Below are 12,273 nucleotides of genomic sequence, written 5' to 3' on the forward strand. Positions count from 1 at the left end.
GGCAGGCTGCCTCCTAGTACTTGGCACCTTGTAGACATTCAGAACTGTTTGTTGAATGGATGCATGAAGGTTGGTTTTCAAGAATGTGTTTTACACCTGGCCGATGCGGCCCAGTGGCTGAGTGTTGACCTATGAACTGGGAGGTCATGGTTCAATTCTCGGTCAGAGCACATGCCTGGTTGTGGACTTGATCTCCAGTGTGGGGACGAGCAGGAGGCTGCTGATCAATGATTCTCTCTCAGCATTGATGTTTCTATCTCGCTCTCCCTCTCCCTTCCTCTCTAAAATCAATGAAAAAAAAAATGTGTTTTACAAGTTTTAGATTTCTACATTTATTGATTCATAGAAGAAAATGATGCGTTTGTTCTTATTTCTACTTGTGAGGATGCTTAATATCACAGGCTTCAAAGGTCCTCCGGAATTTCATCATTTTAATACAACATGAACAGATGAGTTTACTAGATTGATATGCAAGGTATTTTCTAGAGATATGCTGCAGGGTGTCATGGTCTGGAGGGGAAGCTAAGACAGGAAAGACAGGGAGAATAATTATAAGAAACTAATACAAAAGTTTGTCAATAGCTTTTGAGCATGCCAGTCTGCTGTTTGTACCAGACGCCCTTTTGTAGGGGTTATTTTTGGACAGTCACTCTGTTCATCGGTAACTGTGTTAGGCCAAACACTTTCCAGGATGCAGTATTTCCACTTTCCTGTTGGCACATCTTACAGTTCCTACTTCACAGATGTTCACTGTCTTGCTACTCGTCGATGACCCCATTCTGACGCAGTAGAGCTGGTCCCCGCCCTTGATGCACTGGTTGGGCAACATGCAGATACACTTGGAAGTAGAGGCTGCAATGAGAGAGACAATGTGATACCACAGTTCTCAGGGTTGGATTTTACCTAACTTGCCCCCAGGGTGGCGAGCTCCTTGGTTAGCAATAATTGAGAACGCTGAAACAAAGGCAATGACCCAATACGCAACTGTGGCTGAAGGGTGTGGCCTGCGTGTAAGAGAGAAGAACGCGTAGTAAGCCAGTAAGACCAGCCGCACCATTGGGTCATCTCTGGCACCTCCTTCTCGCTCATTCTTCCCACACAGTCAGCTCCATCCTGCTAGTCCATTTACACAGTGTCATCAGTTAGTCCCTTCTGTCCTTTTCTCGTCGGCACTGCCTAAGTACATTTAGCTTTACAATTTATTGAGCATGTACTATAAAACCCATTTAATAGGCCAAGCACTTTACATGCTTTATTTCATTTAATCCTCACAACAAACATGAAATACCTGTTAGCATACTAATTACACAGATGAGAAAACGGAGCTCAGAGGCGTTAAGTGATTGTCCATGGTCCCACAATTAGTAAGTGGCGAAGGCAGGTTTTAAAACCTAAATGACTGCTGCTACCACATCTAAGTCAGCCTGAGACCCAGCAGAGATTTCATTAACAGAGCAGCGTTTGCAAGGCAGATGTCAATTCTATCCCGTGTGTCTCAGCTGATGGGAGAAAACAGGGCAAGGAAGTGAGGAGATGTTCAAAGGTTCAGGCTTTCTGCTCTTGGTGGGAACATTTCATGAAAAAGCACACTTTCCCTCCTATGCCATCTGTCAATCTACTGGAGAAGATTCTAGTTGTGGAAAGTCTTGTCCATTGTCGGGAAGGATGGGGTCTGGTTAGGAACAGGAGGCTGTTCCATCTCCGAAGAGAAAGTCAGTTCCCTGGGCTTCTGGAAAGGCCACAGTCACCACTCAGTCTAGTTACGGCTGAAACGCTCTTAGCAAGGTTGTTTGCAGAGCACCAGTACCAGAGCCCTTCCCCATCATTCATCCTTCCTTAATTCATCCTTCAACACTCAGTTCTCATGCTTTCAACCTTATGAGACCCTCCCAGGCCAGAAGATACTGATCTCCCCTACAACTCTCATCATCTATGGCCTTGCATTAAAATTATTCATGCAAGAATTGGGTAAAGTCATTCCTCCAATTACGGTGAACAGTGCAAGTGTACAAAGGCCTTTTATCTTCAGACATCTCATCGTACTTTGTACAGTGACTTCCTTCTGTTAGATACCAAACGGCTGTTTGCTGACTAAGTCTCCCCCTCTTTTTAGTTAAGGTGGGATATTTTTGAAGTTCAGGCAAAACACAATATGCATAAAAACCGGGCCATTGCAAAATCGTTTGTGTTCTAACTTTTGAAAAGTGAACTTCATGTCACTTTGAAGTTCCATTTTAAACTTTTTCTTGTTTTGCTTTAGAAAGAGAAGGAAATGAGTAGCAAAGTACACAATTTAATCACGGTGACATTCAATTCAACTCAGGATTAATAATCTCCCACCTTGCCGTGAGTGGGGTGGGTATAGAATACATGTTTGACTTTCTCTTTCTTTATAAACACTGTGGTTTATACACTGATGCTGGTCTATAGTGCCTTTTGACCCGAATTCTCTGTGACATTGACTTTTGCTTAGCAATTAAAGGGCTGCCAGAGGTAGACCATATCTACTGGGGAGGACGTGCTTCCGTTTTCTGATTGTGTGCAGGACCAAAGAATACTTTAAACAATGTCAATCTCTTAGTAAGAAATATTTATGTTTTAGTGTGATTAACTTGAGCAACATTCGTGTATTCAAATATTTTACTGTTTGTTTTTTTCTTGTTTGATAAACTTTGACTCCTGGGGACCGTGGAATTTGGATATATATACAACAAAGACCTAACAATAAAGACTGATTTTTATGAAACTGTAAGCTGCAGCTTATTTGTTATTCAGACAGATTTAAAAATAATAATTTGTGGAAAAGTAGCAACCCCCCCTCAGTTCTTTGCAATAGCAGAATTTGATAAAGACCTTTTCTCCATGAAAGATAAGGAGGGATGAAAGTTAACACTAAACACATCCCTAGCTTGCCTGAGCTACCATTTTGATTGGATCTTCTGTCCAAATTCCTTCTATTTTCTGTATGCATTTTTGACAATAATGTTCTTACACTATAAATTTCAAAGAAAATATTTAGATTTTAAAATGATGTGGCATAACACTGTCAGTTTTTTTTCTACCACAAATTATTGTTTCTGAGAGAGATGTCGGTTGGATAATGGTGTTGGTCAGGCAGTGAAAGAATGAATAACAGTGTTCATCTGGGAGATGACTTAATAATGTTTAGAATTAGGCAGTGTACATATGGGGCCCTGGATTGCTGTCTCTCACAGTGAATTGCCTTGTTCCAACATGGCTGAAAGGTTGGAAGCCCCAGACATTGACTTCCTGAGTTGCTGCCATGGTCCGTTGACCATGGCTCCAGTGTCTACACTTTGTCATGAGTACCATCCTGCCACCTGTCCAGGGAGCTGGACCTTGACAATAAGCTTTAAGTAGAACAGGATGAAACCTTATTTAGGAAAGAAGGCTTCTCCCCTTTTCTAGGACTGATTTGAAGAACATGGGACTGGAAAGCGAAAGAGGAGTCAATGGGAACAGTAAGGTTTTTCCAAAAGTAAGGTGGTTTTAGTAAAAATTAGATGTAACAATTCAACAAGTTTCTATTGCATACTTCATGCCTCATTTTAAAATAAGCCTTTGAAGAGTGACGCATGTGATATCTGGCTGCCTTTTTGAGTTCTGTTAAATCCTATTCTTCAAATCCTATATTTATAGGTATACTAGAGGACCGGTGCATGGATTTGTGCGCCGGTGGGGGGTCCCTCAGCTTGGCCTGTGGGGATTGGGCCAAAACCAGCTCTCTGACATCCCCAAGGGGTCCTGGATTGCGGGAGGGCAGTTCTCAGGTGATGCACCCCAGAATTGGGCTCCCTCCTTTCTGGGTCCAGGGTGCAGGTGAAGCAGATTTGGGACGACAATGCCCCAGCAGCAACCTAACCCCTGACCGATTCCGCGAGGAATCTGGCTCCCTCCTCTAATGGTTGGAGCGTCTGTCCCCCAATGGTCATTGTGCATCATAGCTACCAGGTGACAGCCAAACGGTTAGACGGTTGCCTAGGCTTTTATATAGCTCAGGTGGGCTATTTCAGGGTCAAATCATCTTAGAGCATATAGACTGCTGTGAAATTCTGCTTCCAAGCAATTAACAAATAAAATGCCAATAGTCAATACACTTTAAAGAAAATAGAAATGTAACACCACTTCTTAAACATCAAATTGGCAAAGATATAAAGGAGTGATAACTCCCGGTTTGGTGAGAGTATGGGAGGACAGTCTTTGTCATCCATTGTAGATAGGAATACAATATGTTAAAAACATTTCTGGAAAGCAAGTTGATACAAGAAACAATAATTTAAAATAATATTTAACTAGAAATTCCATTTTCTAAGGTATATCCTAAGAAAATAATTTAACATTATAGCTTTATCTGTGATAGATTTGTGTATCACAGCACTGTTTGTAATAGCAAAACATTGGGAAAAATCTAAATGCCTAGCAGAAGATTGGTTAAACGAATCGCAAAATGTCCATATAGGCTTTTGCAGACATTAAAAATTATGTGGCAGAATAATATATGATGACATGGAAATAGTTTTATAAGTGAAAAGCAGCAATATGTAAAATAAGATTTAGAGTATGATCCTTTTTTTGGTAAATTTGTAATATAACCAGGGCAGCCCCTGGAGAAAAATTTTTTATGGAATGCTTCTCTGTATAAATTATTAAAGTCACTCCAAATTTGAGTGTCAGCACCACACCAGCAGTCCAATTCCAAGCAATCTTGAGAGAGACTACCCTGCAGGTCATCAGCCTGCTCTGGGAATGGGTTTAGCTTTGAACCAGAGATGACTCTATAGTCTGGGAACATCTGGTTGACCCCATGCATGGTGGAAGCGGGGGGTGTCAGAGAAACAGTGCCTGAGTCTATGAGGGTCCCTGTCTGGGTTCAGGGTGTCCTGCCTGAATAATACAGCCAGCCTTGGCTGGTTCCAGGCACTACAATTGGACATAAAAAATTTGAGGAATCTGCTTCAGCAATTGGTGTCCACGAGGAGCCCAGTCCAGGCACAGAGCACTCTACCTCTACTGGCCCCAGCTGGTCCCAAATGCCAAAGGGAGTCTTAGACAATTCAGATGCGCGCCCTCGAAAGCTGGGAGAGGGGAAGGGTGCCTGAAGCACGAAATCAGGATGTATACCCTTCTCACTGGGGTCTGAGGGTGGTGCTGATTATACATGCATAGAAAAAGGATGCGAAAGATTTACACCAGAACTGTTAAAGCAGTTATTTCTAATAGTGGGTGGGTTATGTTTTTCTTTTCGGTTTAAATCACTTTATAAATATTTTTTACAATAAAATGGAATGATTTCTGATTAAGGCAAGGTTCATTTTAAGAGAGAGTGTATGAATGTAAACAAGATATACCAGCTGAGATGAAGTTTAGGTGAGAGCATTTCTAGTATGTGGTCACCACTGGCATTTACCTGAACATTTTTCCCAGTCGTAGCAGGTGTCATAGCCACAGGCTTCTCTCTTGGTGCTGTTGAATGAAAGCTTTGTTCTTTCAAGACCCCATTCTAACTGTGGACCATCTTGGCAGGAACCAATATGTAGAAAATGGAATTGCTGGTTATTTAAACATTTCTTGGCCATAAAGTTGCAAGCTGGTGAAGTAAAGTGACTGTTGGAGTCCGAGTCAAACATACAGAGATCTTCTGAATATTGGCTGCCCGAGAGAGGAAAGCAAGCATTTACACACGAAGACCAGAAGACAAGAAATGGCATCCAGCCAATTTAACATGTTAACTTACTACCCAGGTATCTTTCCCCGGCTCTCCCCACCCTCTAATTTCTCTTCTTTTTATCCCCTTGTATGCTCTGGGATTCATCTTTCAAAAATTTTATCTTAATCTTGGTATTACTCTCAACTGCCTTTGAATTAAGTGAATTTTAAATTCTTAAAAAGATCTTCCATATTTTTATTCAAATCCACTTGCCTTTCTGGAATTATTTTTCCATCCCCTTAATCCTTCTATATCACCTGAAAGTTGTATTGATCATTTTCTAAATTTGTAAGATTATTCTTCCTGCCCTGGCTGGTTTGGCTCAGTGGATAGAGCGTTGGCCTGCAGACTGAAGGGTCCCAGGTTCGATTCCAGTCAAGGGCATATGCCTGGGTTGCGGGTTCGGTCCCCAGTAGGGGGCATGCAGGAGGCAGCCGATCAGTGATTCTCTCTCATCATTGATGTTTCTATCTCTCTCCCTCTCCTTTCCTCTCTGAAATCAATAAAAAAATATATTAAAAAAACATTATTCTTCTTTTGCTGTCATCCCATGCCTTGCTCAATCAGCATTGTGTTGTCTCTCCTCTCTGCCCATCTGTGTCCAGCTCAATTCCTGCTTATGCTTTGAAACTAACCCTGATTGACCTAGCCCACGATAGTCCATTGTACCTCTTCTGAGCTCAGTAACACTCATTAATTGTAACACCAGAATCGTATATCATTACATGGCTTTGCAAGTGGGTTTGTATTATGATTAAGAGCACGCACTTTTGCCCTGACTAGTTTGGCTCAGTGGATAGAGTGTTGGTCTGCAGACTGAAGGTCCCAGGTTCGATTCTGGTCAAGGGCATATACCATGGTTCCAGGCACATCCCCAGTAAAGGGTGTGCAGGAAGAAGCTGACTGATGTTTCTAACTCTCTTTCCCTTCCTCTCTGTAAAAAATCAATAAAGTATATTTTTAAAAAAAGAGCACGCACGTTTAAGTTATTCTTTGTTAACTTGCATAATCTCTCCAAATAGGTGATGGATCCTGCTACTGAGAAGTAACCAGTGGCCATAGCCCTTGTCTCACTGAGAGGTCAAGAACCCCTTGGTCACGCCAAATCTGACCCTCTATTCTGAGGTCAATTTTAGAATTAACAGTCAGTTCACCAGCACGTAAGACTGTTTCTAGGAACTAGAGTCCATAGCTGAGAAGAAAGGCCACTCACTAAGTTGGGAACACCTAGGCTGGGGCCAGCCACTCCCACAGACACCCTCAAAGCCATAGAAAAGAGAACGGAGACCACAGAAAGAGGCTAGAGAGGTAGGGAAGAACTTCAGACAGTTCCAGAGGACAGTCTGTACTTTCATGGTTTGGTGTTGCAAAGATAGAGAAAGAAGTTTCCCCTGGATTCAATGGGCAGTATGAATGCTTTAAGTACTACCCAGAGGGGACTCCAGCAGCGAGAAGCTGCGTGGTGGACCACTGTGGTGGACACTGAGGAGGGTAGATAGAGCCACCTTTGGGCTGAATTATACAGAAAAAGATGCTGTAGTGTTTGAATGAATGAATGAATAAGCATTTGTGCACCTACAGCACAGAGGAACATGAGAGCTATTCAGTGTTTAAAGTGTAACAGTTGGGCACGGTCTGTTGGCTTCTTACCCCAGCATTCATTCTTTCTCCTCCCCAGTAATCTAACTTTATTAAAAAACGCCTGCGCATCCAGCCAAAGAACGGCATTTCCAGCCTCCCTTGCAGAGCCATGTGGCCACATGAATAGGAGAATATTGAGGAGATGAAATTGAATGATGGGTCTTTCAGGAACTCTCCTTAAGAGGAGAGGATGTGTGTGTTTTCGGCTTTCCTTTCGTCCTGTTCCGGCAGAGCAACTCGGACCATGAGGCAGCTTGAGGAGGGTAGAGCAAAGAGAGGAGGGACCTCGGTGCCATCTGAAATAGGCAAGTCATCGCACTGGCCCTAGATCGCCTACCTCTGCAGTTATTGTGTGAGATGGAGAAACAAAATTTTATCTGAAACTAATGCTACTTTGGATTAATTTCAGCTCAAAGTAGATCTTCAATCAAAGTGACCTTGACACTCCTCGACACTGGTGTGTTTTTTTTCATGCAAAGAAAAGACAGTTATAACAACAAAGAGGAGATAGCTAACTATTTGTGGCAGTCACAGGAAGATATATAATGTTTATGCTCTGCCCCTACATGAAAAAATAGACTGACAAAGGGGTGTGTGTGTGTGTGTGTGTGTGTGTGTATGTATGTGAGTGTGAACTCCATGCTCACAACACTTTCTCTACTCTAAGCTTTTGGAGTCACAACTTTGCCCTATACTTCGGGAAAGAGGAAAGCTTTGAGATAGATAACTGAGTCTGAAGTTTAAAAATAGACAAGAATAAATGTTTATAATAAAAATGAGACTGTTTTAATAAACAAAAGCCATGAAAACTTGGGAACTGGGCTGAGAGATGACGAGAAAGCTTGCAACCAGTAGGACAGGAGGAATTCAGCTGAGCACAGGGGGGAATTATTTGAAAAATTAATGTTTCATGTTTGTGCTTCAAGAAGCTCATCAAGCTGGCTATACTAGACTGGCCTTCCCAATTCCCAAACATGCTTCACAGAGCACCTGTGTTGTTTTTTTTGAATGGTTTTTCTTTCTTTTTTTTATTATTGATTTTTTACAGAGAGGAAGGGAGAGGGATAGAGAGTTAGAAACATCAATAAGAGAGAAACATCGATCAGCAGCCTCCTGCACACCCCTCACTGGGGATGTGCCCACAACCAAGGTACATGCCCTCAACTGGAATCGAACCTGGGACCTTTCAGTCCGCAGGCTGACGCTCTATCCACTGAGCCAAACCAGTTAGGGCCGCAGAGCACCTCTTACCTACAGTCTTCTTCTGGAGACATACAAATGCATTCAGATCCTGATTCCTTTTGTCCCAGTTGACAACGGCCCTTTAATTTGCCCAGAAAATCTGAAAGAAGAGAAAAAGGAATGAAGTCCAGTGCACAGAATAGATTCCAAGTGAAAACTTGAATTTAGGAGCAAAGGCAATGGTTAAAGATTCTCATTTATCTCTTACAGTTAGAACATTCATTTTAGCTTTTCCACATAAGCTGTCGTGAAATATTCCATCGCAAAGGTCCTTTCTAGCTCTCATGGGCAGTCATTTTCCAACCTAAAATTGCTGTTAAGTTCAGATAACTAAAGAAAATGGAATTGGTGAGATTTCTGTTCAGTTGTTTCTTAAATATTTATTGAGAAACTGTGGTATTCCCAGCACCGCATTAGGTTTTGAGGGTAGTGTATTGAGCAAAATTTGACCCAGATCATCTGCTCACAGAGCTTATAGTCTTATGGAGGCAGATAAACATGAATCAAACAAACACATTAATACAAATAGAATTTCCATCCTTGTTAGTTCTATTAAAGAGAAAGCATATAAACAAGGAAACTGATGTAGCTGAGAAGATTAGAAATGGTGAAATGAAAAGAGAAAAGGGGAAGGAAAAACCAGGCATAAAAGTGCTAAAAAGTGAGGCAGCATGTGACTTTCCTGGAACTGAAGACCAGGGTAATCGAAGTGCACAAAACAAGCGCATGGAACACGGATGGCTACAGAAGGACTTTCATCCTTACTTTATAAGCAGTGAAAAGTCTTTGATGGGTTTTAAGCAGCAGTGGTGTGACAAAATAATTCCCTGATCAGGATTTTGGAAAAGAAATTAATTCTGGCTTCAGTGAGGGGAGTGGTCAAGAGAGCTGTGGGTAGACAATGTAGGAGTTATTGTAGTAGTTCAGGTGAAAGAAGATGGTGATTTTGATCGAAGTCCCCAAGGTAGAAATGGAGAGAAGTGGATGCTTGAGGCATAGTTGGCAGATAAAATAAATGACTCATTGAAAGTAAAAAGTGTTTGTACATCAGAAACTTGGTGAATAAATGTGTATTCCTATGTTTCAAGTGAAAATAAAATGCTCAAATGATTAAAAAATAGTAGGTGCTGCTTTTTAAATGACCCTTCACTTTAACCAAATGTCCAGTTAGCTATCAATTCTGATTTTATGAGTGAGCTTGCACTCCCTCAAAATGTTGAAGTCTATTGAAAAAGAAACATAACCTCAATCTCTAAAATGTAAAGATATCCACTTGACCAATAACTTCTCATTTCTGCCTGAGCTCCTCCTCTACACAACCTGCTTTGCCCTCCCAGAACACACTCAAGAAATAGCACCATGGTAGATGCTATGCTACCAACTTTGGGAGACCCCTCCCCTAGGCACACACATGTATTTAATGTGTATATATGCACACATGTCTGTAGATGAGAGAAAAGGGACTCCTGAGCTGCTACTCACCTTTTTCACAGGTGAGCGAGTTGGAAATGGGCGGTGTCCAGGAATCCTCAGTGCACGTGTACCTCGATGGCCCGGAAACCACAAAGCCTTTGGGACAGGTTAGCTCAATGGATTTTCCAATTTCATACGATCTCTGAAACGGTGAGATCGTCAGAACTTCCTGCACAACTGGCTTGAGGCACTGTGTCACTGCGGCAGAAAAATTTTAGAGGCGTCAGTGGAGCGGAATATACACCAGATGTGGGCCGATTTTATACAACCCAAGAGGTGATTTTAATGTGATTCATCCCATTTGCTCTGTTTTAATGCCCCCTTGTCATCAGAGAACCTGGGAGTTGAGGATCCCAGGCTTTCCCCGAGAGCCTCCCTTTAGCTCCATCGTCTGAGGTTCCCTTCTAAGACAGGTTCCAGGCACTTCCACCTTTCATTATATTATAGCACCCTCTTCTTCTTTGCTGGTGACCAAGTCCAGCATGTCATAATTTCAAGAGTTTCACCAAAAGGTTGGTGAAACTTGGGGACTCAACAGGGTTGAGTCACACATGTAGTCACCTGTTGGGAATGGCCTGAAGACATTTCCCCAAACCTGAATAGGATACATTAAATTGATTGTGGCTGCCAGACAGCTAAAAGGCATCTTAATCTACATGTTATTGCCTCCTACTGGCCAAACACCTGAACAGCCGTAGGCTAATTCCCCCATTCTGACAATGGACTCTGTACCAAGCCCTGACTCTTTGAAGTGTATATCTCTGCCTCGCCTCAGGACAAGTTGTGTTAATAAAAAGCATGGGGTCCTGGGGATGGAGAGAACCTAAGACCTTAGACTTAATATCTTGGATCTTAGCTCCTTTAGCTAAGATCTTCTGATCCCCAATGCCTTTCAAAATTATATTTCGTCTCCAGACTCTTTATTAATCCCTGGATTCCTATGTCATCTAAACACGGCCTTCTCCAGATTCCTGAACCCTTCTTGATGCTGGGACAGGAACCCCGGCACTTCTTCCCTCTCCTTTGCCCAAAAGGAAGTCGCCACATTGTGAGTGATAGAGGCAGGACATTCTAACTGATGCTGCTCTCAATGCTGCCTCACGGGGACCCATGAGAGCTCTTTGGAGTCCCCATGTGATCCTGGTCTGATTCTCATTTTGACTTTACTGGAGCACAGCTATGCGTGGAGCCTTCAAACTCCTCAGGAAAGGCTGGGAGGCGCTCCAAGGAGGAAACTGCCTTTCCCATGCAGCTCCATCGCCGATACACTACGGGTGTATGTAGCATCTTCCTGGGACCCACCCATCTGCATCAGTTTGGACATCAGACTAGGCAGCTGTCTGTGGTTAGAAGCAGTGAGCAGGCCTCCCGGGCTTCTCTTGAAGCACGTGTTTCGCCATCCTGTGTGTATGAGGCCAACACGCAGGGCCAGAACTGAAACCTGAAGATGCTTTGAAATCTAATGCTAGCAGATGTGTCCTATTTTCTGCTTCACTAAACCTTTTCACCAGAGCTATTGGAAAGCAGTACAATGTCCTGGTCTATGGTGACTGCTTTGTTTATTTTGGGCGCATTTATTCTTTAGAGCGGTCACGAGAAAGGGCGGGCCTCACGCTGGCATTCCACATCGAGCTGCCTCCAGGTCCTGTCGGGCAAGCAGCTCAAGTACTGGTACCCGACCAGCTTGAATCCGGTGTAGCACGCGACTTCAGCATCTTCCCCAACGGAGTACAGTTTCTTCTCATTCTAGAATTAACACCGAAACCGGCACATTATTAGCGCTATGAATAAGACTTCTCAACACCTCGGGGTCATCTGGTTTCGATTCCTTCACTCCTGTATCAACTCAGCTACAGAGTCCTCTCAATTTCACCTTTTAAATCTCTCCCCAAGTCCCCCTTTCCTCTGCCATCACCACTGCCTTTGTTTATGGCATTTATAATCTCTTACATGGACAACTTTCTAACTGGTCCCTTTTCCACATGTGTGTGTGTGTGTGTGTGTGTGTGTGTGTGTGTGTGTGTGTGTGTGAGAGAGAGAGAGAGAGAGAGAGAGAGAGAGAGAGAGAGAGAGAGAGAGAGAGTCACTAAAATTTTCAAGATATAATGGGTCTTACTTGGTTTGGAATATTACCCTCCTCACCTCTTGCCATTTCTTCCTGTAAAACCTGTCTTCTAGCAAAACAAAAC

General features: G+C 42.7%; 1 protein-coding gene across 1 annotated transcript in view; it reads right to left on the reverse strand.

Annotated features, from left to right (window-relative positions):
* Positions 1–316: 316 nt before the first annotated feature.
* C6 (complement C6) overlaps positions 317–12,273 on the reverse strand; it is a 48,382-nt gene continuing 36,425 nt past the window's right edge. Inside the window, exons 14-18 of the mRNA XM_036310700.1 lie at positions 11,698–11,830; positions 10,094–10,282; positions 8,621–8,711; positions 5,429–5,670; positions 317–852 (exon numbers count right to left, since the gene is read on the reverse strand). Of these exons, the coding sequence (XP_036166593.1) occupies positions 671–852; positions 5,429–5,670; positions 8,621–8,711; positions 10,094–10,282; positions 11,698–11,830 (837 nt within the window). The 3' untranslated portion in view covers positions 317–670. The remainder of the gene's footprint in view (positions 853–5,428; positions 5,671–8,620; positions 8,712–10,093; positions 10,283–11,697; positions 11,831–12,273) is intronic.

This window comes from Myotis myotis, unplaced genomic scaffold (genome assembly GCF_014108235.1).
Source record: "Myotis myotis isolate mMyoMyo1 unplaced genomic scaffold, mMyoMyo1.p scaffold_m19_p_5, whole genome shotgun sequence".
Lineage (NCBI taxonomy): Eukaryota > Metazoa > Chordata > Mammalia > Chiroptera > Vespertilionidae > Myotis > Myotis myotis.